This window comes from Lineus longissimus, chromosome 17 (assembly GCF_910592395.1).
Source record: "Lineus longissimus chromosome 17, tnLinLong1.2, whole genome shotgun sequence".
Taxonomy (NCBI): domain Eukaryota; kingdom Metazoa; phylum Nemertea; class Pilidiophora; order Heteronemertea; family Lineidae; genus Lineus; species Lineus longissimus.
This window is the reverse complement of record NC_088324.1, coordinates 2,814,214-2,842,168: the sequence shown is the minus strand read 5'-3', so window position 1 is coordinate 2,842,168 and position 27,955 is coordinate 2,814,214. Positions and strand designations below refer to the sequence as shown.

At 42.8% G+C, this 27,955-nt stretch overlaps 3 protein-coding genes across 3 annotated transcripts in view; 1 reads left to right on the top strand and 2 right to left on the bottom strand.

Moving 5' to 3' along the window:
- Positions 1-3,518: 3,518 nt before the first annotated feature.
- Positions 3,519-4,451, bottom strand: LOC135501717 (uncharacterized). The gene has a single exon (XM_064793968.1). The coding sequence runs from the start codon at positions 4,449-4,451 to the stop codon at positions 3,519-3,521; it is 933 nt and encodes a 310-aa protein (XP_064650038.1).
- Positions 4,452-20,093: 15,642 nt separating this feature from the next.
- LOC135501716 (uncharacterized) lies at positions 20,094-21,507 on the top strand. The gene is made up of 2 exons (XM_064793966.1): positions 20,094-20,148; positions 20,354-21,507. Exons 1-2 carry the CDS (start codon positions 20,094-20,096, stop codon positions 21,505-21,507), a joined length of 1,209 nt encoding a protein of 402 aa, XP_064650036.1.
- Positions 21,508-22,403: 896 nt separating this feature from the next.
- Positions 22,404-27,955, bottom strand: part of LOC135501714 (uncharacterized) — a 42,426-nt gene continuing 36,874 nt past the window's right edge. The window contains exon 3 of the mRNA XM_064793963.1: positions 22,404-22,621. Within this exon, the coding sequence (XP_064650033.1) occupies positions 22,404-22,621 (218 nt within the window). The remainder of the gene's footprint in view (positions 22,622-27,955) is intronic.

Sequence of the window (27,955 nt, the reverse complement as noted above, 5' to 3'; positions counted from 1 at the left end):
TGTATTTCTTGCAGCAGCCAATGTGCATCACTGCAACTGCATCATTTCTAAATTTCTTCCAACCGCCAAGGAAATACATGTAAAATGTATGGCATATTTTTATTCGTCATGCACGACCAACTGTAATGCACCCCCTGCACTTTGATTGTACCAATGTGTGCGAAAAAACATAGTACTGTGAAGACTCTATTAAGCCGGTTTCGGTCAGATCGAAAAAGGCCTAAGTTAAATCATTAGCATATTCATATGGGGTACCAAATGGGGCAACTGCAATTCATGGCCAGTCCTTCCATTGAAAGCTTTGACTGTGCAGTTATCAAACGTGCTTTTTGTTAATTTCATGCATACGATGTTCATTTCAAACACAATGACCGTCAGCAGAATGATGGTCTTTTGTCAAACATTTCCGTTTGATAAGACACTATTAAAAACGTGGAGGAATCCCCAAAAGAGCCCCATATGAATATGCTGATGAGTCTACTTAGGCCTGTGGCGAACATGGACCTAAACCGGCTAAATAGCGTCTCCACAGTATATACTATTGTACCGTCGGAAGTGAGAGATTCTAACTAAATAAATTAACTCCGAAGCAAAAAGTCGTATTATGCGTTCTCTTTTCTAAATAAGGACATTGAACATATCTTCTGCCCTACTTGCAAGTGTACCTATCAATTACAACGAAGGAAGCTTCCAAGATAACATAACAACTCACACACATAGACGAACATTATACTATCATCACATAGGCCTAGCATCTTGACCTTGAACCATTTCCAATAGTGGAATAGTTTCTCTTTCTGCCTCTCTGTGAATGTCGTCTTAGTCGAACGTAGTATATTGATTGGAATGCGTGAACGTAGGTTGAACGTGGTTTGAACGTGATTTGAACGTGGGTTGAACGATTATACTGCAAAACAACATATGTACCATCAATACAACCATATAGATCCTTAAATTGACCAACACCGACGGTTCTGCCATCTAGACATCATTGGCGTAAACAATCTTGACCTATTTACGAAGCAAATATTCTCTCGACGTAAAACGTGTCATCTATACATTATTCTACCAAATACAACTCACCGATACTGTGTGCTTTCATTGTTGGTACATTTATCTCTTCTTATCTAAAGTTGCGTTACTTCAATTACTACTAAAAGACGAATATTTCTCCGGTAAGGTGGCAGAAATCTTCCACACGCACGTGCCGTTCTGAGCCGTGGCAAAAAGAAGAATCTTCAATGAACGCGGGTAAGACGTGACGTCATCTTTGCGCGAGCGCGCGAACATCCCGGCCCCCTAATTGCGGAGATAGTCCTTGAATCGAAGCAATTACTCATATAAGTGTAGTGGTGGCATCATTCCTACTAGCCCAGGCTAGAGGGAGATTCCCTTTAGCCCAGTCGGTAGAGTGATGGCCTTATAAGCGGAAGGTCCCGGGTTCAATCCCCGGTTGGACCTTGTTTTTCCTCTGTTACATTTGGCGCCCAACGTGGTAAAAGGGTACTAATAATTTGTTTAGATGCTGGTGTGTCTTTGGATAATGAATTAACCCTTTGTATCACGGAAGAACCCGGTTGTGAGGACACAACTTTCCCGAACAGGGGGAGTATGTAGTGGTGGCATCATTCCTACTAGCCCAGGCTAGAGGGAGATTCCCTTTAGCCCAGTCGGTAGAGTGATGGCCTTATAAGCGGAAGGTCCCGGGTTCAATCCCCGGTTGGACCTTGTTTTTCCTCTGTTACATAAGCGACAAATCAATTTAAATCAACAGTCCTAATAGCGATTGCGGACGCAAATCAAAACAACTGCACATGATCCTCTTACTATGCGCAAGAATGTCTACTATAAGAACGCTACTGACAACTAGTTCACCTTGCAGAGTGTCTTTCACTGCCGTACATATAAATCTAAACCGCTTCCAACAGCAGGCACAGCTTGGCTATTGGTCGTCTGAGAGAAGAGTACCTAGTCTTGACTTCAGCATAACGCACTACTCCTTTCCCATCCTTGAAACTCTGTCAAACAGCCCTTCAAGTCCTGTAGGTCGATATTCCAGATCTACCGCTGCATTCACAACATCTTCAGCTCCTTTTCGTACCTCAGGATCATCATTACCAACTCCCTTGGGAATGTCTTGTTTTGGCCATTCGCTCTCCTCTGCATATCCTTTATCTATGATCTTAGCCATGAAACTACCGTAGTCATTGTAGAACCGCTTGTTCCCTAGTAGCTTTCCTCTCAAAGACTGTAGCCTTTTCGGCTTGTTTTCTGTTAACCGGAAGTATTGGGTTATCGTTACGGAAAGGCAATTCAATTTGATAATGACCATTGACAAGCGAGACCGATTCCTCAACCTTTTCAATAAACATCTTATCTTCCACAGAAGGCTGCTTCTTCAAGTCAATCCCTCTTTCTGGAAAGTCCATGTCCATGCTTGCACGAACAAGGCGTTCTAGTCTTTCGTTGCCTTCCAATCCTTCAAGTGCCACAACCTGGGCACGATTCACAGAGTGGGCCTCTTCTCCTTGCGTTCCTTCACGAACCATGTTCCACACGACCCACCCCAATGCTGTCTTGGTAGCATGTGGGCTACCTCTGGGACCCGTTAGAACTTCAGTCGGAGTGTATGCATCAGCTACCCCATTTCCAATAAGAAGGCCCACTTCGCTGTTTATCGATGGCAGTGTCACAGCTTGAAGATGCGGCCATCTTTCGATGTCCTTTTGGGTGGGCACGTGTACTCCTCCTACCGGCATTTTGTCTTTGGTATAGGCGCATGGAATGTCTACAGGCACATTGAGTCCTTGGAGATCCTCTACTTCAAGGCAATCTTTGAGTATGGTGGTTGTAAAGTTGTGGCGATCTCCCATGGTGTCCAAGGTCAACCTTGCACTTTTCCCTGTGGCTTGAAGCTGTCTCGCAAGATTCTCAGAACAAAATGTGACGCTGCTTCCCGGGTCTAGAAACGCGTAGGTTTCCACGGCTATACCACTTGCTCTCGATCTTGCCACTACTGGTATGATTGCCAACGTGCACTCCCGGGTCTGGTTTCCCATAAAGAAAGAACTGCCAGCCTGAGGCGTTTCTTCCCTGCGTAGCGCGGTAGGGTGTCTCTTCTCGCACTTCCGGCAGGTCAACTTAGACCTGTAGTCCCTGCTTCTGTGTCCTCCGCACTTCAGACATCCAAAACAGGCTCCGTGGTCCCCTAACGTCTTCATCCTGTAATCCATCGGCTGACTCATAAATTTATCGCAAAGATCTAAGCAATGCTCGTCACTGTTGCAGCATAGGCAAGGCCTACGAGGAACTGCGCTTGCGGGATTTAGAGGTTTAGAGGCCATCATTACCGTACTGCCACTTGGCTTCGTTTTTGAATTATCATGCTTCTCATTACTCTGGGCTCCATCTATTGTTGCAAATGTCCCTTTGGCCCGGACTGATTTCTTTCCAACAGATTTTTCATCCTTCAGACGGCTCTTGCTTCCTGTCTCCTCCCGTTCAAGCGCTGCTCTACCCTACAATGGGTCTATGATCTTCTTAGCCTCTTTCTTCACAAAGGTAGTCAGATCACCAAATTTAACGGATTTCTTGCTCTCTTTAAGTCTCTGATAAACATTGCGCCATCTATCATGCAGATGATATGGGAGCTTCTTCACCAGCTTAGTCAAGTTGTCTGGATATTCGAGGATCTTGATCGCGTCTATGCCATTTACTGCATTTTCACACTCAACGAGGAAGATGCCGAATTCATCCAAAGCCTTGGGGTTGTCCTTGGCGATGAGCGGCCAATCTAGTGCCCTTCTCACGTACGCATTTGCGATCTTCTCCTGGTCACCATATCGGTCTTGCATCTCTTTTAACGCTGCAGGATAGCCTACATCAGGGTCAAGGCAGCTGAACCCTGTAACAATGCGATGTGCCTCCTCGGTTGTAAATTGCTCGAGGTAGTTCATTCTTTCTTCTGAGGTGCTAGTATATGCTACAACTCTGGAATTGAACTGCCGCATAAACCTGGTGTACTGTAGTGGGTCTCCACTAAACTTCTTAATGTCGGTTGCAGGTTTCTTCATCTGATTGACCATAGTACGAATCGCCTCATCTGGCTGTAGCACAGAGCTAGCCCTACGACTAGGTGACGTCACTTGACTCTGGACAGCTGTTGGTTGGTTACTACTTGAGCCGTGTAGTGTACTGGTCTGGGGTTGAGCCATTTCCTCTTGGAACATTGGGTAGAATTCTGATGCTGCGATGTTTGTTCCTGGCATTATTCTTGACATTGACAGCTGAGGGCTGCGTTCATCACCACTGGATGGGGAAGTTGGTCCTACTTTCTCCACACTTACTGTTTCCATCTGTGGAGCCTCATTTTCCATTATCCCTCCTCCTATGATGACGTCATATTCTTCCGATGGTTTCTCACCACCGTCTGCAATCCCTCCATACTCCATGTAACTGTTCGTCAAATACTCAATATCTTTTATAACATCTGATTTAGTTGACCTATGCCTTGAACTCCCATCTTCTTTATTCTCAGACTCTTTAATGCTTTTTGATGTACCACCACCTACTATACCCCACGACTCAACCTTCTCCTTAGCACTACATGTATCATTAGCTACTCCAAAGGATTTACTAGATTTAGCACGATTTAGCCTCAAAGAAATACTACCAGTCTCGAACTGATCGAGGGCCTTTGCTTGGCACCACTGACAGCCAGTTTAGTTTCAAGTTCCAACTGCTCGGCATCCATTTTTAGTTGTGCTTCTTGCATGGCAAGTTTTAGCTTGGCCTGCTCCAGTGCCTGCTTCTTCCTAAGTGCAGCCACTTCAGCCGCTAGCCCGGCTGATCACGACTCTTTATTGGCCCTTGCTAGTGAAATTGAACTAACTTTAGACGAACCCGAGCTTGCCTTCGAACTGCTGCGCGACCCAGCTTGTGATATACTATCGACTGGCTTAACATCATCTTGCATCTCCTTGAAACTGCGCAGCATATTAGCAGCGTATTTTTTAAAGTCAATTATATCTGCTTCTCTTTCAGCATCTGTTAACAAGAGTTTATTGTAGGAGTTATGCGTTTGTATGCATTCTGTATAAATGTCACCCCATAGCTGAAATTATTCTTCAATGCGCTTTGCAGATGCTGCCGTATACTTAAGTTCAATAATGCGGTTCGCGCATTTGTCAGCCTTTGCTAACAACCTGTTGAGCTTAAGCGTAAACCGATTTTTCTCATATTCTAAGCCGCGCTCGGTTAGTTTTCTAACGCGCTTGGACATAGCTTTGTCGAAATCTGCCATCTTACCGTTTACAATAGTATCGTATAATGAATGTACCGTCCGAAGTGAGAGATTCTATCTAAATAACTTAACTCCGAAGCAAAAAAAGTCGTATTATGCGTTCTCTTTTCTAAATAAGGACATTGAACATATCTTCTGCCGTACTTGCAAGTGTACCTATCAATTACAACGAAGGAAGCTTCCAAGATAACATAACAACTCACACACATAGACGAACATTTATACTATCATCACATAGGCCTAGCATCTTGACCTTGAACCATTTCCAATAGTGGAATAGTTTCTCTTTCTGCCTCTCTGTGAATGTCGTCTTAGTCGAACGTAGTATGTTGATTGGAATGCGTGAACGTAGGTTGAACGTGGTTTGAACGTGATTTGAACGTGGGTTGAACGATTATACTGCAAAACAACATATGTACCATCAATACAACCATATAGATCCTTAAATTGACCAACACCGACGGTTCTGCCATCTGGACATCATTGGCGTAAACAATCTTGACCTATTTACGAAGGAAATATTCTCTCGACGTAAAACGTGTCATCTATACATTATTCTACCAAATACAACTCACCGATACTGTGTGCTTTCATTGTTGGTACATTTATCTCTTCTTATCTAAAGTTGCGTGACTTCAATTACTACTAAAAGACGAATATTTCTACGGTAAGGTGGCAGAAATCTTCCACACGCACGTGCCGTTCTGAGCCGTGGCAAAAAGAAGAATCTTCAATGAACGCGGGTAAGACGTGACGTCATCTTTGCGCGAGCGCGCGAACAACTCTGTTTCCTCACGTATATCGACTTCCTATAACGCTAATACAAAATAGCAGTGTCCATACATTGGGTGTAAGCAATATTATGGTTCACCACATGCGGGGCGGTTTTTCTTTGCCCACGTGATGAATGGGCATTGTCCATTTGCTCCGCCTCGGTCACGCCATGAATAAAGCCCAAACACGATTGTCTGGTAATACAACCCATCCAATTCATTTAAAATCCCATCGACCAATGGTAGTGGACTGCAAGTAGTGGGTGTCTCTGGTCATGGTCTGTGTCACGAACTGAGCCTCATAAGTCCTATCCACTACGCGTAACCTTTGTATTAGGTATGCAAGGTATTCATCCCTTCGGGCCTCTTAAATATATAATATGGCGTCCAAAGACGTATACGGTTAGGGCCTGCTTGAGATCCCAGGGTGATCCGCCTGAAGCGAAACCTGACATTGCGCCTTCAGGAAAAGAAGAAAAGTGGCAAGTTTGAAAGACACCAAACTGATGTCACACGCTGTGACATCTAGGCAGATAAGTTACCATCTATAGCCATGCTTTCGAATGCTTTGTCGTGAATCAATTCGACAGGATTCCACCGTAAATATGTTCACTGTTCGCCAGGACTTCACCAGATGAACACCATCACGGTACACTGGCATTCGACTCGAATTCGTCGTGTTATTTATTGTTATTCCACAGGAATTAGACGTAGCAAAAACAAATTCCAACTCAGGATTCGACGCGAATTCGACGTCGAATTGGCGTCGAAATCTGACCGGGGAGGGGGGGGGGCACAGGGTTCTGATTGACTGCTGCATAATAAGTAATGGCTTGATTGGTGTAAAAAGCGATGTAAATCCTTTAGTTTTATGAGTCAGTCCTACGCCGTTTGACGTCATCTCTCTGTACAGCAGGCGCATCATTCGCGTAGCTTAGTCGCCGACTTACTCCCCGCAGTGCATTGCGGGTATAGTTCGCACAAAATGTGATGAAGTAATAATTTGAGGAGTGTCTCTCTTGTGTCAGAATTGATATGTAGTAAACATATTTAAAAAACATAAACAATTTCGATATCAAATATTAGGGACAATAGCCTTTTAGACTATTTGCTTCATCTTAACATGAAGAACTAACGTGCAAAATCCTTGGTGGTCAAGATGTAAGATGCAGAAATCTTGGTGATCAAAATGTCCTCTTCGGTGAGCAGATTACTTTGCCTTCCATCCCACAATATTTTGACAAGATGGCAGCAAAGCGATTTGCGAGGGACGGTTTGCTAAGTGTGGTTGATAAATCTGATACTACTAAAATATCAGGGTGAGATGTCGTGTTAGTTTTTACCCCTCATCCCAAATGGGCTAGAGGGGTATTGTCGTCACGTGCGCGTCCGTCGGGCGGGCGGGCGGGCGTCTGCTACTTGGTTTCCGTCGATTTCTTGGAGAGCGGCTTTGACAATCAATTCAATTTTTGGTATGTACATTGGGGGTGACTAGAGGAAGGTTCCTTTCGAAAAAGGGCTTGTTCCGATTATCAATGTGGCCACCAGGGTGGCGTGTTTGAAATTGGTTTTCGTCAATTTCGAGGAGAACCGTTCGTCCGATTAAATTCATTTTTGGTATAGACGTTGAGGATGACTAGAGCAAGGTTCCTTTCGAAAACGGGCTCGTTCCGATTGTCAATATGGCCACTAGGGCGGCGTGCTTGAAATCGGTTTCCATCAATTTCGAGGAGAACCGTTTAAGTTTAATGAAATTTTATTCAGAATCACAAGAATATACAAAGTTACAAAAGGTATAAATTTCCAGGGCTGAGGCACAATGTGCATTAATAGCCCTGGGGCACAAACAATATATTTACAAATGATAATGGACCACATAAGGAAGTATAAAGTAATAACAAGCAAAGAGGTAGGAAGAATAAAATTTTGTAATTTTGAGATGCAGCGCTGCAAGCCCTTTCAATGGTCGGCAAAGTAATTTACCACATCAAAAATAAATTTGGCAACTATTTCAACCACTTTCTTGTTAGTAGCTGTTGAAAGGGAACTGTGACCATACAAAAGGGCTTGCAGGCGCTCATCTATGCGGTGAAAATTGACAAAAGAAAAGTTGGTCAGCCAACCCAGGTCATTGAAAAGTGAGACACGAAGATCTAGAAGTGGAGGGCAGTCGAGAAATATATGTTTTGTGGATTGATTCTTAAAACCACAGGTGCAGGATGGGCTTTGTACATTAGTAAAATTATGACTAAACAGGTGTGATTTAAAAGGAGAACCGTTCGTCCGATCAAATTCATTTTTGATATGTACGTTGGGGGTGATTGGAGGTAGGTTCCTTTCAAAAACTGGCTCGTTCTGATTCTCAATATGGTCACCAGGGCAACGTGCTTGAAATCGGTTTCCGTCAATTTCGAGGAGAACGGCTTGGAGGATGGAATCAATTTTTAGTGTGTGTAGGCCTAATGCAGTTTTGTAAGGGGAAGGTTCCTTTCAAAAAATCAGCGCAATTCGAAATTCAATTCAATTTCCCCTTGCACAATAGTATCATATTGTGTATCCATTGTGTGAGGGAAAATAATTCTGGGCCACCCTGTAGTAGTTGCCCATACAAAACTTTGACAAAAAATCCTCCTACATTCTGCTTCTGGATGAATCATAATTTGTAACCTCTGCTACAGTGAATGTAGTTTACACATGTCAGGCGCAACATCGTTTGTATAGTCGTCTCTTTTGTCCATGGACGAGTGACTGGGGATACGCGACACGAGTAATCAAACACGCCATAGATGTCAATTTTTTCTCAAATAACACTTGCGGCGGCCATTTTATGCCGAAGTAACCCACTCCGAGTTTTCTCTCACTTCGGCCTGGCGGGAGATGAGACGCCAGTACCAAAAAGAATGCACGCGCGGTTACTCGCGCAAGCGCCGCGCTAGTAATTCACCACGTTTCATAGTGACAGGTGTATACCAACTCATCCATTGCGAACGAAGTATGGATTTCGGAGCAATTCAAAATACGTCTGAGATGACTGAGTCTGTCCCTGCGGTCTATCCTGACTTGGAAGTTGCCTATTTTATCGTCACCCGCATCGGAACACTGTTCATCGTTGCTGTGGGCTTGCCGGGGAATCTGATAGCCTTCCTTGTCGCCAGCAAGAAGAGTAACAGTCACCTCTCTACGTGTGTGTATATGACAGGTCTTGCCTTAGTTGATAGCGCTGTTTTGGTTAATCTTCTTTTTTTAAATATCTTGAATTTTTGGAAGGTTGGAAGGGATGTTATTCGGGATCGTTCTTCGACAAGGTAAGTGAGCATGAAACGTTTACATTTCCTTTGCTTTAAGACGTCGGCGAAGAAAGAAAATAATAGACATTTCAACATGCCGTTTCTGCGTGCGCTGGTGAAAATTCCATTATAATCCTTAAACCTCTACCTTCGGAAACTACTCAATAGTCATTCAAATTGGCCTACCGTTACTGCAATTCTCCATAGGATCGCGCAATGACACCTTGGTAAACGAGGTCGATGATTCTGGAATTAGTTGGCTGGCTAGACGTCGCTAAAGCAGCAACTAGACTGGCTAGTTTCTCAGCTACAACCGCGGGTACAATCGCCCCTCGTCTTGGAAATGACAGCAATGACAATGCGCATTGCCATTCGTTTCATTGCAATCGATTGACTGCTGCTTATTATAAACCTCGAGATCAGAAATCGCGAAATCGCGAGATGAGTAATTATCATTTTCTGCCCCAATATTTTCTACTTCACTGGACCATGACAATCACCATTTCCGATGCTGCCATGAACTGCTCCATTCAATGACAATAGGGCCGAAGACAAAACAAAGGCTACATACCACATATGATACTGCAGGTTGCCACTGAGAAGATGCCACATTTAGGATCAACTTCTTTCCCTCTCAAGAATTTGATAACATACTTTTTTGGGCATGACTCAGTGGGGTTATTTTTTACTTTTCACTACATTGGCTGATTGGCCGTTTGTAAAGCCACACTCCAATGTTTTGTCAATCAATGTGTTCAACCTTTTCTGATGATACGACATGTAGTAATGCCAAAATCATAACACATCTCGGAAACTGATGTGTTATGCTTCGCGGCAAGTATGGAATCTGAAATCAACTAAAAGCAATCGGCGGGAACGGAATTGGTTTGTGACACTTACCAAGAATGAAAAAAAAATCCCGCAACGAAGTGCAAATCAAAATAAGGATAGCTCCCTTGGTCTCATGAATGTTCTATATTCTGTGGCGGATGGTGGTCTTACTGAGGTTGGCATCTCGCGATTTCGCATTCCGCATCTCGCGGTTAATAAGCCATTGAACGCAACTAGTTGAAGCGAGTCATGCCATGCGTGAGCATGCCTATCTACCGTCATGGTGCGTATACGGCGGTGAAGGATAGATATTTACATCCTTCACCGCAAAATACCCCCTGATCGGCCGTCAGAACGGCTGTTACTACATTAATGAATGTCTTCGTGCATTCCCTTCCTTTCTAACACGTCCATATCGCGACAACACAGACATTACACTCGTGGATGTCGCACAAGACACGTCCTGAAAGCAATCGTCGGTGGTAGACGGCCCAGGTGTTCAGTGATGAGCAATATAATAACGGTTGCTTGGGTGGTTGCAGGCATGCTGACCTGACACAAATGTACTGTGCTTTTTTATATAAAAAAATGGTAACATGATCATAAAGCGAGGTTGGCAATATCAATCCAGGCCATTATTCAATTACTTTGTGTCGAGCAATTTCATTGGTCGGCCGACTATGAGTGTGCATCTGACGAATGAGGAGACTTTAATATTGTCATTCACTGCCAGCAAGTCGGCATGATGCAAATTAAAGTCACTTTGCGAGAGATTGTCAACCAGCACTGGCCTAAGAGTTTATGCGGCAGGTTATTCTGAAGGGTATATAGTTATATAAAAACTGGTGATGACCGTACATACGAAAGGTAACTGTTCTCTGCACTCCCTTGATCAGAATTGAGTGCTGTAGCTTAAATGTCATTGATTCCATTACATTTAGTCGAATTTAAAAAAGAAGTGTAATGACGTTATCGAGGGAAACTGATCTGAGAAAATACTTTTCGTTCGATAATTTGAGTGCCCGCTTTGTGAAGTTCGTTTACATTTTCATAAAGGTTTTAGGAAGGGTAACCTCTTTAATATAACGCTATATTTTTGTCATGACAGGGCTTTCTGGTATGTTGCAAATGCTGCTGGCATCACATCAGGGTTATTCCTAGCGGAGATGTCAGTGGACAGGCTCATTGTGGTGTGGGCTCCGATGAGGGCAACAACACTCTGCACAAGGTCTAAGGCAACTAAGATAGTGGTTGTGACAGCAGTGATAATTTTTGGTACAAGCTTGAATCTGTTTTGGACCTTCGATTATACAACTGAACCGAATACAGGTAAACCATTCTCAAGTTCTTTTTTGACCCATTCAGGAGAAAGTCTCACTAGGCCAGCGCAATGACCCGATCTGATGTCCGATGAACTCTGACCTCCATATGTGATGATGGTGCTAGGCATTACACAACGGAATGGAATGGAAATTGAGGGATTGTTTGTGGGCTTAAATGTGTACTAAATGTGATCTATCAAATATGTGTGTTGGTATCCCTCTCCTCAAAGGATGATACTTTAGGATTGACGCACACCGCCGGTAAAACAGCATGGCTCTGTGAATAAAATGTACTTATAATATCAGACAAAAGTTGAGTATCCACCATGTCCAACATGATTGCCATTTAGCTGCGATGTCATTGCTAGATCGACGTCTACTAACGAACAGATTTCACATACGAACATCACAATTAATGTGTGTTAAAGGACGTGCAGTTGTATCTGAGTGTTGAGTGAAATCACCAATCAGATAACATGTCCGTTTCATTTTTTTACAGAAATAGAGAACGTCGTACCGGTCACTTTTGATGATCCCACCGTGAGTGCCTTGGCACCAACCTACATTCTCCTCTTTGGCACCGTTATTCCATTTACATTGATATTCTTATGTAACGTTGGTATTATTACTGGAGTACAACGCGCAACTGCGAAGAGACACAGACTCTCTACCACGACGACAACGGCGACGAAAGAGAATGTAAAAGCCATTGCTCGAGCCACTGAGAATAAGTATATGATACGGATGCTGATCTTGGTCAGCTTGGCATACATTTTCTGTTCCTTGCCGCTGAGGTTTTATATAACATCTATGGACATGCCAATTATGAGAGAAAGGTACAATCTTAGCAAGCCTTATTGGTTTCTGCGTTATAATGTTGAGCAATGGGTCTGTAGTTTCATTTGGCATGTTAATTATGCCATCAATTTTTACATGTATTTCCTTGGCGGTGGGAAGAAATTTAGAAATGATGCAGTTGCAGTGATGCACATTGGCTTCTGCAAGAAATACACACACTGTTGTGTTACTCATTGTGGTTTAAATGGTAACTAAGACTACATCCCTTTCAATAGTTTATTCGATTTCCGAAATCACATATTATAATAGCATTCCGCGAAGATGACGTCACTGCAGCTGCTGCCCTCTATTTCCCCATCGCTCTATGGTATCATTAATGTTAAAAACAATGCAGGGTCAAAGATAATTGACTTTGAAATAAGCTCAAATGCGTATAAATAAGTGTAGATGTCCGACTGTCACGTGACTAAAACGTCATCAATATCTTATGCAAATGACCTTGTGAGCTATAAATAGTAACTTCGCGGAATGCTGTTGGTTGTCTCCTCATGCGATGCCCGTGGTTCTCCAGCGTTGACCAGACACGAGTCTACAGGGTGCACAAGTCCTCGCGCGAAAGACCTTTCCTGCCAAGTGAGTGCACGCCGAGATTCGAGTTAACGTCACCCCGCTATTAAGACGCAACGTCATTTCCATCAAGCGTCATCAGCGTGACGTCGGAAAAATCGATATCAGCACCAAGACATCACAGGGTAGATCCATGACTCCAGGACACACCTGAATAGTGCATAGTTCCACGTGGTAAGAGTCGACGCATGGAGAGCTAACTTGGGTCAACATCGGAAAAGCGTCATATTTCATTCTGATTTTGAATTTTTCCTTTGTTTGTTTGTTGATGGAAACTACTTAAGTAGAATAGGAGGTGACTGGGCAGCCGACAGCTGGGTATTATTACCCTTAATAATGCCAATGCTCCTTCAAGGTAACACAATGACTGTTTTCCTACTAATGTATCTCAAGAGTGCCAATAATGCCAGGCGTATTAATTGCGTTGATAACTAAAGAAATCCGGATTTCAAACCGACATTTGCTAAAGCATTCGTATGTGTATAGGTTGTTTGACGAATTGTAAGAATCTCACATTTCTAGCAATGGTTTTGTATGAAAAAATAGAAAATTCTGACGATTTGTCGTTTTGATCGATCAGAGACCGGGGACCGAAACTTTCGGGCATGTTAAGGCAAGTGGCTGCTACATTGGTTTTAGGATACATGTGCATTGTAGTTGTAAGACATCGTTGTTGATCATTTTTAACACTTAAAGATATACACATCTTGACCGCCTAGGCAGTGTTAGGTTTCGCCAATTTCCAATTTCACAAGTTTTCCATTTCGCCATATTCTATTATAATCCTCTTAAAAAATTGACTCTTCCTTTTCAGCAATTACATACCAGCTCATTTTCACCAATGCTTAAAACCCACTTTGTGTTCGACCATGAAACCAACAACATGTATGCGTTAAATTTCTAATTCGAATGATCGTTGGGATAATTAAAACAATTTCAATATCCGTTTAGAATCACAATTCTGGAAAATTTGAACCAGCCTGGTAACACACGCGCCTCCCTGCGAGTGAAGGAAGTTAATGTGCCCAGAAGGGCCCCCTGTTTAAGAAACCGTGAAACCATTGACTCCAAAACAAAAGGGGGAAGAAACTGGAAAAGCATGAAACCATTTTTTACAATCCTTTATTCAAACATTTCCAAAAACACAAAGGAAAACCATCAATTCAAGAAGATGGGCAAAATCAGGATCAGTGAAAAAATAATGGAATGATCCATTTCGTTGAAGCCAAAAGTAATATGGGCGAAATGGGAACTGGCGAAATGGGAAATAGCGAAGTGAGAATCTGGCCAAATGGGAAATGGGAAGACACCGCAGTAACAGCAACCCTTGGTACATTGAGATGCACTGCGTATTTGATTGGATATCAGGTACATTGGGTATTAAGAGTAAAAAAGACTCTGTTATTAGATGTCGCCAAAATCAGCTGTATCAGAGTCAGCAAATGACGTACATGCTGTGTATTATTGTGAAAACTGTTGCTTCAGCCTTCCACCCGTATTCATAAACGTTTTAAATCGGTCCTAAATTTTGAGCTATTTGCCGAGTGCAAGAAGAAATTTACGGCGTTGTTTGTAATTCCTAGTTCGAATACTATTTCGAAAGTGACACCTCGTAGATTTGGTTGGGAGATCGTCACATGCTCCAGGCAACATCGCCAGAGTATGAAGTAGACTGTTAAAGGTAAAGCAAGACTAAAAGAGAGGTTGCTACGACAACCAACATGACTGTCATTGACTTTTCCTGCCTTTGACGCACTTTGGAATATCCGCGTGCCTTGTCCTTTAATTCTGAACTGAGTTTCTTAAGACTCATAATAATTATAAAAATCAGAAGAAATAGCAACCCTTGGCCGTAAGACAGTCTTCCAGTCTTCATGTATACAAGAAGTCAGTCAATACCATACTTTTTAAAAGCTATTACAATGTTTTATTTGACAAGCTTTTATAATCCAGAGGTTTGTTGTTTTGAAGTCATATTTTTGTCAAGTTCTTATTTCAATATTTGTGTGCAATGAATGTTTTATCTTTGTTAAGTGCCCTAGAGCGGATTTTCTGATTAGGGCGCTTTGTAAATTCTGTAGAATAATAATACTAATAATAAGTGGAGGGAAAACGTCAAATGTTGCGTTCATTGGGTTAAATACTTTGTCATACCAGGCAAAGTAATCGCTGAGTATACGCACAAGGAAAAACAAAACCGTCGCCATCCGTGTTGCACCGACCGGGAGGAACTAGGCAGATATATAAATCAGTACGTGCGAAATGAAATTTACAGCAAATAGGATTCGAGCTTTTCTCATCGTGCAGCACTGCGCCGCTTTCAGGGGAAATTTGTTAACGTTGAATATATCGATTGCAATGATAAGAATTTGCCAAACGGACGTGTTGTAAATCATGTGCGGAATGAAAAGAAAAATGCTTGACATCTTGCTTCTCCAATTAGGCGATATTGTAGGAGATTTGGCCATACGTTAATTACCCTCATTGGCAGTAGACCTACAACTAGTGAACACGTGTTGGATACCGCCAACACTTTCAAATAGATGCATGAAGTGGTATCTGCACCGCACCGATCTCGGTTGCCTCCGTTGCTGCTTTCTTCTATTTTAAAAGAAACCAGCATGGCTACAATTAGTGAGAATGTTATATTTCATCATGACTTTTACTACTGTCGGAGACTACCATAAAGATATATAAATTATGAGTATATACACTCCACCAGCTGTTTTTCGCACAGAGGCGACACAAAAAAAGATAATGCACTTTGATTCATAATAATGTCTCCCCTAACATCACTTATAGAGTTGTCCAAGGAGGATACCGCGGTGACGTCACATCACGTGATCCCGACCCATATTACTGATCGCTATGGCCAATCAGATTCAGTCTACTGACAGCAGCAGCACTGAACACATCTCCACGTCTCACTGTCTGGTGCGCTCATGTACACAAAAACACCAATAGACATGAAATATTGCAATACCTAGTACGGATTCTTCCTGTGTAAAATAATATTTACAGAGCAGATTAACTTTCACGAATAAAAAAGACGTTTGGCGTGGCCAAAGTGCGGAAATAATGTCTCCGCTAAAATACACTACGAAATACACTAGGCAATGCACTACGCAATATACAGTAGAGATGCAGTTGAGTTTGTTATTGTTTTGACTTAGAAGCCCGCCAATATCTTAATATATTCATGTATTCATGAAGTATGAACTCATTTCTGTCCCATACAACTCTAAGAACAGTCAATTTCTCCTTAAATCATCACCGAAACCGCGATATCCGCAGGAAGATTTCGTTCTAGTGTCCGAAAATGCATGATCTTACAGGGGCGCTAACTCGACAAATAGAGGGGATCTATGGGGATCTATGGGAGTTTTAGGTCCTACAGGTCTCGAACTTGTAAAATCTGTAAACATGCCTCCAAATCCCATTATGATAATGAAGATATTGCCCCATATCTGGGAGACTGTTTTAAACCATCGATAATTTTGGAAGATCGGTGCCCGGCTATTTGGTTTAAAAAACCCTATTTTTCCCCATCAAAACAGCACTTTTCATTATTCAAATGATAGCTTATTGTCTGAAGACTTATTTCATAGCAGAAAAGTACTAATAACTCTGATTTGATGCGAAAAATCTATTTTTTTTGATGACTTGATTTTCCCTTGGCCGTGGATCGAGTTTGTTTACAATATGCAGCGCCATCTTGGAAAAGCCGTGACGTCACCGCGGTATCCTCCTTGAGAGTTGTCAAACTTCGGCCACATCTCGAAACCTTTTGTTTTCAGTTTGTTTGACCTCATTACCTGCATTAGTTATTGCGCAATAGCCATTTACATTATTCGGACACTCCTGCAACCGATCACGAGCAGGTTAATTTGGTTATCGTTGATCAACTTACATACATGGTATAAATTGTTTTGATGTTCTGAGGGTGCTTAATATGGATGTTTTCTCCCTTACAGGGCCGTATTTAGCGCGGGGATGGCAGGGCGGCAACTGCCTCCCGCAGAGATAGCCGAAAAACGTGTTTTTTTTCTCATATGCAGATATGGGCCCTTTTGAAATGAAAAGTGATATTCCCCCCCCCCCCCCATATGCCATAATCCATCAGCATCAGAACACAATAGGGTCTGGCACCTTTTCGACATTTTCTACTTCTACATCGACTCACGATTGTCAAACGTGGCGTCAACAACTGACTGAGAAAGCTCTCAAGAGAGAATGAAAGCTTTCTGGCAAATATGCTTTCAAAATTCAAAATTACAGCGATAACCGAAAATAAAACCAAGCAATCTTTATAAAAAAAATTTTTCATGCGACCTGCATTTTGTGACTTTATGTGTAACTTTTACACATAATATGATAACATTATAGCGGGTGGAATGACCCATTGTTATGATACCAGAACGTGCCATTGTTTCAGTCGACACTTTATTGTGCGTTTGTTTATCGTCCATTTCGAAAAGAAAAATCCACAAAAAATGCAGAGACCAACATATCCAAACATGCCTACTTTGTGGGCCAGAATCGTACAAAAGTAAAGCACGATCAAGAAAGAGCCATATGAAGTTAATACTTAGTTAGCCGAGTGTCAACTAGCTCTATAAACTATATTGGGGATTGTAGAGTAAGTAGAAGGAAACTAGTGTATGAAAAGGCTCAGACTGGGTTCCCGAGACGGGGGAAACAAAGAGTGAATAATATTATACAAGTGAGTGAAAAAAGGCATATAAATACTTACATAACATTTTCCACTTTGTCCTCTATAAACACTACGATATGATTTAAGGATTTTGCGTATTGTGCATAAGAAAGGCGGGAAAAGACACGGAAACGGAAACGGAACGGGAGCGCGCATCCGTTCGGAAACAACAACTATCATCACCGGAGAACCCCGTGACGTCACCCAACACTCCCCGTGGCGTTGCAACGTAGCCGAGGAGGGTGACGTCACAGGAAACGTGAATAAGAAAAAAACCCGCGAAAAACCCACATGGCGAAGCGCCGACATTCTCCCCCCCCCCCCCCCCCCCCCCCCCCCCACCTACCGATACCGATTGAGGCGCGGACAGGGCATCGTATCGCTCGTACGAAATTCGGTTTAACACCTTGTGCCTAGCTGCAGATAAGATTGAATGTCGGTGAAGTTGCTGTTCCCGTTGTGCTATTTTTAAAGAAGGCGCACTCTCTGGTTTGACTGGCGTAGTTGAATCCGACACAGCTGTCTGTCTGAATACACATCCCAGCGCAGACCGTCCTACTAGGGGTAGTCAGGACCTGGTACTGTTGCACTATTCCAACCGGTACACTTGCAGCAAACCGTCCAGAAGCAGCTGGAAAAAAAATACTGGAAAAAATTAACATGTCGAATATATCAAAATTGAATAAGATTAAGTCATCAACATGTATGAAAAAAAGTGAGTTGTTGCAAGTACATGTATGTCGCGTAATTTGCCATAAAATTGAGTAGCTACAATTATTGTGCCTTAAAGGGCCAAGTTGGTTATAAGATATGTTGGTTTCTCATACGAAATAGCTTCCAGCAGGACCGTTACTTCTCCGAATAGGACATTGAAACTAAAAATTATTGAACTGCAACCTGAAATGCACACACCATGTCAAAAACAGTCTCACATGCGCATTACTGGCGAAAAAACGTTATCAGGGATTAGAGTCAGTGTGGTGATATAGGTGGCGGCGCATGGCATTAAGCATAGGTATTATCCTCCTGGCTAGGTAAACCCGATGCCCATGAAATAGTTTTAATCAGGTTGAACAAAGGCTGGATGGTTGACGAAGGTATGACAGGGGAACTATATGCATGACATAAGAGTCTTTATTTGGTTATCATTCCAGAGACATAGCTGGGGGATAGGGGCGGGAAAGTGTTCTTGACAATTGTTTTTCTCCATCAACTTACATGCAGCGTCCCCGTAGACTTCCACTTCACAAAGCGATAAGGCATCTGTCATCTGGGTTTGGACCACGACGTAACGTCCAATGCCTTGGCACGGGGCCACTAGTACCTCTGCCGACTGGGCAGATGCATCTTGGTGAAAGCAAACCTCGGATCCAAAAAAGCCGCTAGGTGGCGCTGTATTGGATAGTTTGACATCAAAATTAGCCAGTCGGTAGCCTGGAAGTGTATTTCGAAACGTACAACCTCTCTATCAAGGACATACAGCGACTTATTCGTAGGACAAAATTCTACAGAAACAGATCATCTGTTAATTAGGAACCTGCACAGCAAAACCTGCCAATGGGGGCCCTGCCGGTAAGTGGACCATGGTTGTAATGAGAAAGCCATTTCCCGGGTCAATGATTATCGAATATTTTATCCCTTAATAACTCTTCATGGGGAAATAGCACCAAAAATGCTGTTTTATTGGTCCTTAATTATATTTTCATGAGTTTTAAGGAGAAAATCGACAAAACTTAATTTTAAATGAAAATGCACTGGAAGTGTACCTTATAGTACTGGTACTGCCATCTGGAGTTTTAGTTCTACAGGTTCCTCATTAGTCAGTCGTTCATCTGGAAGAATGTTTAAGTACAGAACAACTTCTCTATTAAAGATGCCCTCGGAACAGACGAACGATGTTCGGATTAAAGAAGTGAGTTGTAGTGTACACCGGGTAGATTGCATAAAAAATTAAGTATTTTGGATCAAATTCCTTGCTGCTAAAGTAAAGAGGGTTTCCCGAATTTCCTGTCCCTACAGTGAGTCCTGTCCTACGGCAGTTCTATAAGACTTTGCTAGGGAAAACGGTATCTGCTGACTTAATTACTCCCAAGGGCACATTTCCGAGTTCACAAAATAGTGTGTAGACGCTCTTAGCTGGTTCTTGCACCATTGTCTATTACACGTAATATTGGCCGTTCGTTCGAAGTGCGCTGAAGTGCGCTGAAGTGCGCTGAAGCATTCCAAAATCGCTCCTGCTTTGTCAATGCTTCTTGGAGGTTTTCAGTGATTTGTTTGGACTCAGTTTGTGTGCAATGAGTTACGAACTATGTTTCATCGTTCTCGTTCATCGTTCACCATGTGTGTTATACAGTACACAAGGGATCAGCTCTTGGAATTCCAGCACTTCAATGGGCCACTCAACGCCGGATTACAATCCTTGGAACTGGCTATAACTGAATGCGGATCAAAGGGCCGCAGAAGAACGTCAGCAGGCGTGAGGAAACGAAGGCAGGTCAGTTACCAATTACGGACAATACCAATGCAAACCAATATCAACAATCAAATTCCTGTGATGACCACAGACACCCATGCTCACCAAGCTAAAACGTTGACTTAGGATACCGGGTCAACTGGAGTGAACTGGACTAACCTGAAACAGATAAATTTGGACAATGCCAGGAAATCCTTACGCTGTGTTCTCTTAAACGCGCGTTCAGTGAAAAGCAAAGTAACCACCATTCTTGAGCATGCGGATGACTCGGCAACGGACTCACTGCTACTCACCGAAACGTGGCTGCAGTCAACGAACACTGTCAAGGTTAACGAGCTACAGGCGACTGGTAAAGTGTTCAAAGGAATCGGCAGGATCGATCGCATGGGTAGCGGCGTTGGGGGTCTCTTGTCACCCGACATCATGTGTGATGCCAAGGCCAATACTACCAATTTCTCCACATTCGAGCATGTCGAGCTTGTTTTGAAAACGCCTCTGAGGATGAAAGTGTTTGTTGTCTATCGCCCGCCAGTGAAGTCAGTTGTGACTCCGTTCCTCGAGGAATTTGCTGATTTCCTTGACAGCTTTGTTTCGTATCCTGGAAAACTCCTTATCGGCGGTGATTTCAACTTTCACATGGACAATCTGGAGGATTCGTCCACCATCCGTTTCAATGACTTACTTCGCTCATTCGATCTCGTGCAACGCGTCACTGGGCCCACGCATAAAAAGGGACATACATTAGACCTACTTATCACTCGATCAGCGGACTCTTTTGTCAGTAACGTGGAAGTCGTGAACCATCTTATTTCCGACCATTACAGTATCAACTTGGATGTCCGTCTGGATAAGCCCGAAACAGGCCGTAAAGCGGAACACACAACTAGGGACTACCGCTCAATGGACCGAACAACTTTCTTTACTCAGCTTGATGAGAAACTGCAGTCTGTCGATACTGCAAGTGACACAGACTCAATGTTCTGTCAGTATAATGGTGCTGTAAGGACTCTTCTAAACGAGCACGCACTGATAATTTCCCGACAACGTAAACCTAGGACCCGCGCACCGTGGTACACGGCTGAAGTTCATCAACTTCGGCGGGAACGCCGTCGTACTGAACGAGCATGGAGGAAGTCAGGCCTAGTTGTGCACAAGGAAATCTTCATTCAGGCGAGAGACTGTGTAAATCGCTGTGTCGAGAAAGCCAAGGCCACGTACTATAAAGATCGCCTGCAGAGTGGAGACAAGAACGTGATATTCAGGGTACTCAAGCACCTGCTCAACACGTCTGGGTGCTCGCTACCCGACCACGACAGTGAGAAGCAGATCTGCAATGACTTTGTTAACTTCTTCACTTACACCATTTTGTCTAAAACTTGAATTTTATACTCCAACCAGATCACTATGGTCTTCAGACTCCCTGAAGCTGGCAGTACCACGCACTAGGCATACCATTGGAGATCGTTCCTTCTCAGTTGCAGCCCCAAGGCTCTGGAACGATCTCTCTCTGGCAATAAAATCTGCCAGCTCGCTGCCAGCTTTCAGGAAGAGTCTGAAGACCCACCTTTTCAAATCATTTTATAATATGTATTAATAACTTTTACGTAACGTTTTTAAGTAATGTATCTAGGCCTATTTATTTTTATCTCTGTGAGGCGCCGCGATATATACATGAGCGGCGCCATACAAATATCGTTTTATTATTATTATTATTATTCAACCGGCACAGTATTTAAGAATCGCTACTGAAATTAGTAGGAGGTTTTTTCCGAATTCTTATTAACGGTTTCTCTAACTTTTTCCTGATTTATCCGACCAAATCCGACATAGTCCGACTTTCCCCTGAAAGTCAGATTTAGGAATGACGTGTGTCCAAAAATAGGGCGTTTATGATCAAAATCCATTGATGAATACGTTAATGATGTACGAGCTAAACATTCACATAGTCCCTAAATCAGTCAGCTAATTCGAATTCTCATTATGGGTCACTCAGAGTGTTTGATTCACACCTCATTAACCCCATTCAACATAGGCCTTTGATCTTTATTGTCCTATTTTGGGAAGCCCTGGTATTTTTCATTTTTTTTTAAATCCGACCTTTCAGGGAAAGGTCGGACAATGTTGGACTTTTGTCGGATAATTCAGGAAAAGTTACAGAAACCATTAAGAATTCGGTAAAGACTTCCTACTAGTCTGCGTAAGTATGGATTTCTCTCTCATTTATTCTTGGTGTGAGATATTACAGTCTTCAATTGCAGTGCAGATGTTATGAACATTCACTCACTAATTGTCAATCGGTTGACGATTATGACTGTCCTGACTGACACCTCCGTGCCCAGGTCAACAGACCACCAGGGGTTCACGTTATTGTCCGTGTGGCTGCATGACCCTAAGTAGTGGCTTGGATTTCTATTCCCATCTACAGCACGATTTGGCCCGGCACCGCACCAAATTGAACTCTGCGTGGCAGGCCCACCGCGCGCCAAGTTAGCACCTGAAAAGAATAATACAATACAAGTTTTGTTCGACGTGTGACTGTGGAAAATAAAACATATGTTCTGCCCCACGGTGAATATTTCCAGATTAATTCTAAAATAACTCATATGAAAGCAAGTTTTTTTGCGTCCTTTCGAATATCTTATCACTTTATTCAGAGGCGAAGATTGCACCACGACAGAATCCCGTCGCAGATAAAAAAAAATCGTTTAAAATCAGGTCCACCAGCAGTGGCCGATCAGCGCAACCCGTGGGTCTAATGGTATCAGTGTTAGGATTCGGACAATCAGCAAGGCACTCTCCACTATGGTCAAAATGCAGCGCTAGCAGACGAGAACAACAAATCCGATAACACAGGCAGATTCAACTGCGAATATGTCCTGTTCTATGACACTCGACGTGGATATGTGCAATATGTGCTGTGTTGTGTAGCATTCAGATGTGTTGTTGTCGTCTGCTAGCGCTATGGTAACTATAGTGGACAGTGCCTTGCTGACACCGTCCGAATCCCACGTTGGGTAGTAGGCTACGACTTGGTGAAGATTGTCGATTCCCTTGATGCAAATACATTATTTATCATACGGTTGAATAGAGTGTAATTGTCTTTTGTGTGGTTTGATTTCTTTAAGCTTTCGTTATGTTTGTGCATTATGTATGTGCGTTTGACAATAGTAGGTAATGCCATGCTTAATGTTCGTTTCTTTCTATATAAATACATGTATTGGGTAAGTACTGCATACAAACATAATGATACTTCTTTTTTTCTTCTTCTCCGAACTCGTGTTGTTGTTCATTATAGTAACATCAATCTGTTTACTTTATCTATAGAGTGGTTTCACGTGACGTCATCCCCTGCCAAAAGAAAGCTAGCCCAAAATGACCAAAACAGCATTTGATTCAATTCAGTCATGCACGTCAAATCATTGTTCTGCCCTCCCACATGACTGACCGTTAAAACACTCTATTATGCATGTAAATAAAAAAGCCATGTATAACCATAGTCTTTCAAACAAACAGTCGGGTCTCGGTAAGTTTCCTTCGATCCCACAGCTCTCTCGGGAAATTAACTGGAAACCATCATGAAGTAATTCTTAATTCGGCTACAAACTGAGCTGAGGTGCAAAACAAGGATGGCACGACCAAAATTCAACGAAAAATATTTACTCCGACATGAGGTACACATATGATTTATCTGGTTACAAATACACACAATATTGTATTATATTGATGAGAACGATCTAAGAATTTATATTAGGAAAATGCGATTGCCAAATACTGTATAACAATAATCAAACCACAATCAAGCTGCATGCACTCTCATCTGTTTACAATTTTTTATAAAAAATCGATAATCAGGTTGTAATTAATCGCAAAATACACTGCAAATTGTTTCTCATGAGGTGGCTCAAATATTGACGTACACATCATAAATGTTTGTAAGGTTTCAGCCAAATTGCGTGTTCAACGATATCGGAACGGAATACCTCACACCAATTTGCACTTATGTGTGCCAAAACAAACTCATCGATTGGAAAATGAGCCGTTTTCTAACATATTTGATGTTCAACATATTTGATGTTGAAACATATGAAACCATATGTTCCCTTGGTCAGACCAAAAGCGATACGGGGCCGAGGTTTTGGCCAACATTTTAGCTCCACCGGATAAGTTTTGGTAAGACATTCAACACCGACAGGGAGGTATCAATTTGAAATGCTTTCTGTAGCAACCATTGGACTCACAAACCTTTCTACAGTTTCAACCCCTGCTCATCATTTTTTCGTGCATGCTATCTAGCTGACCCCAAGTACCACATAATGTAAACAAGAGCTATCCCTTTTCTTGGAGACAAGCACACAAAGTAATACCTATTTTTTCCTACAATTTGTATCAATCGAAATCTAAGGCATCATGTGAAATTCTAGAGGCAAAACATGTCTTTTACTGTAAGCGCATCATGTCGTACTTTTAACTCGAGACGAAAATATTCTTTATATGATATACTGATGTTTATTAACACCGTAAAAGACTGAAAATATACAAGATGAAAGTATCCTCAGTACAATTATATCTAAGACTACTTCTTAGTTGAAACAGAAATAAACAGATATATGTATATGAACTATTGAAAACACAAGTGGTGTCAGTATAAGAAACATGATGACTCAGTTGAAGAAGCTGAACAAGCAGTCAAAACTGCCCGAAGAGAAGCAGATGAGAAGGCCAGGCGGCTGGAAATAGATGCTGAAATTGCACGAAAACGTCGTGAAATAGAGCAACAGAAAACAGCGAAGAAACTAAGAATTGAAGAAGCCAAACTTAGGGTCTTTGAAGAGGAAGAGAGAGAATATAGAGGGAGCAAAGCCAGAAGCAGACAGAGTCTGAAGATAAATAACACAGTAAATTTCAGGAAAGAACAGAGTGAGAGAAGAGCAGACACAAGCTTGTCAAAGAATGGTAAGTATGTAGGCGTACCATCAGTGTCACAGTCCAAAATAGAGACTGCATTTCAGTTTCAGGAGCAAAAGGTTCCCGAAATTCCCACACCACAGAATGAAGACAGAAAGTATTCCAAGAGTTAACGACAGGCTGACGACGTCTTCTTCCATGAACCCCACCGCTCCTGTATAGCACCCGCCAGCAACTGGGAATGACATAATGATGTTTGCTGAAGCCCTTGCAGCCTCTGTTACGTTAAGTCGCTTACCAGTCCCGGAGCCACAAGTCTTCAACGGGGATGCCTTATTATACCCAGATAGGAAAGCTTTATTTTCAGCTTTGATAGAGAGTAGAGGTATTCCAGGTCAGGAAAGAATACATTACTTAAAGAAGTATGTCGGTGGCCCTGCCAAGGAAGCTGTAAACGGGTATTTTCTCCTTAATACAGAAAATGCATTTGAGAAAGCCAAGAGACACTTGAACATCGATGTGGCAACCCGTTTATGATCACTGAAGCGTTTCGAGGCAATCTGTCTTCACTTTTCCAGCGTAACGAAGGTGGGCGCCTTACCAGGTCATCCTGTTCAAAGTGTCTCCTTGTACCTCGCTCAAAATCAAAGTACGGGGATCGCAGTTTCTCCGTGGCTACCCCTTATCTCTGGAATCGACTCCCCAAAGCAATTACATCTGCTGAGACCCTCACCCAATTCAAATCCCTTCTTTAAAACACACTTGTTCAATCTTCACTTCAAAAAATAGAGGAGGTAGGGCTTTGAGCAGGGTGACCTGGAAAGACGCTTTACAAATTCTATCTTTATTTTATTTAGTTATTTATAAATTAGATGCCTGGCCAAAGATTGGTCCTAAGGACAGCAAGGGTCTCAGACAGTTTGCTGATTTTCTTCAACAATGTCAAACATCTATGGCAGACATAAGAGGACTTGAGGTTCTAAATGATTGTCGAGAAAACAGAAGACTCCTGCAAAAACTTCCCGACTGGCTTGCTGGGAGATGGGGCCGTGTAGTTGCAAGATTGAAGGGCCCGACCGACTCGTTCCCACGCTTTAGTGAATTTGTGAAGTTTGTCAAGGATGAGGCAACCATTGCTTGTGACCCTATCACCTCTCTCACTTCCCTGCGAGGCAACTCCGAGAAAGAACGAGACAAGCCGACCAGAAGCGCTGGGGCGATAACTTTCACAACAGGTGGGCGAGAGGAAGGCCCTGGGAAGGCAAAGTGTGCCTTTTGCAGAAGAGATAATCATCAGGTTCAAGAATGCAAGACACTGGCAGGAAAACCCCTCATGGAGAGGCAAGAATTTGTCAAGAGCAAGGAACTCTGTTTTGGTTGCCTAGGCCACGGCCACCAGGCAAAATTTTGCAAGCAGAGGAGTGTGTGCAAAGCATGCAAGGGCAAACACCCTACCAGCCTCCATGAAGAAAGAAACTTTAAAAAGCCGAGTTCAACTCCAACCAAAGAAGGTACAACTAAGAAATCTCCTAACCCATGTACAACTGAGGCGACAGGAGCAAGAAATGTTTGTGGACTTTCAAGTAACAACATAGATTCCATGTCATCCATGGTAGATCCAGTGTGTATTGCCGACCGGTCTTCCCCAGATGAGGAGCATCTGGTTTATGCTCTTTTGGATTCACAATCTGACACGACGTTTGTCCTTGGTGACACAGCAGACTCCCTTTACAAAAGCCAAGAAGTGGTTCGCTGACACTCTACCCCAGTGGAGTTAAAGCTGACCACGATGACGTCAAAGGACAAAACAATTCCCTGCAGAAAGTGTCGGGGTCTTGTTGTAAGGGGATATGAATCCAGCATTAGGATAAACCTACCTCCTACGTATTCCCAGGACTTCATCCCAATGGAAAGATCCCACATTCCGACCAGAGAAACCGCCTGACGGTGGTCTCACATGGGAGAGATTCAGGAGAGAATCCCGCCACTGTTCGACTGCGAGGTTGGTCTATTGATCGGCTACAACTGCCTACAGGCGTTAGCGCCAAGGCGAGCCATCACAGGTAAGGGATTCGAACCCTTCGCAATTCAGACTGATTTGGGATGGAGCATTGTGGGTGGTGTCACCCCGAGAGAGGATTCAGGAGATGCCATAGGTCTGACCTGCCTCACTGTTTCAAGAAAAGTTCCAACAAACCTTCAAACACCCATTGGCTTACTCTCAGAAGCACATTTTGTTCTCAGGACAAATGTCAAAGAAGGAAAATTGAAAGCCGAAGAAATAAGAGACATTTTGGAGTCAGACTTCCATGAGAAGAAGGTTGATGGGAAGAAAGTTTCACAAGAAGATATTCGATTCTTAGACATCCTAAACTCAGCGACGCACCAATCAGAGGATGGTTACGTAACGATGTCCCTGCCATTCAAGAAGGACAAGCCAAATCTTCCTGACAACAAGTCGTTGGCCAAAATCCGTCTTGAACACATCCGCAGGAAGTTTATGAAGGATTCCAAATATTTCAAGGATTACCAAACATTCATGGAAGACATCATTTTGAAGGTGGAGGTCGAAAAAGTTCCAAATATTCAAGACAATGACGTTTTACTTAAAAGTGGTATATCCCACACCATGGGGTGTACCACCCAAAGAAGCCAGAGAAGATACGAATTGTCTTCGACTGTGCAGCAAAATTCCGTGGCACGAGTCTCAATGATTATCTGCTCCAAGGCCCTGACCAAATGAACACTCTCCTTGGGGTTTTGTACCGCTTCCGGAAAGGACGCATCGCTGCCATGTGCGATATTGAGCGGATGATTCATTCCTTCAAAGTTCGCCAAGAGGATAGAAATTATCTCCATTTCTTGTGGTGGGAAGGAGGAAACCTCAACACAGAACCGTCAGAGTATCGGATGAATGTACACC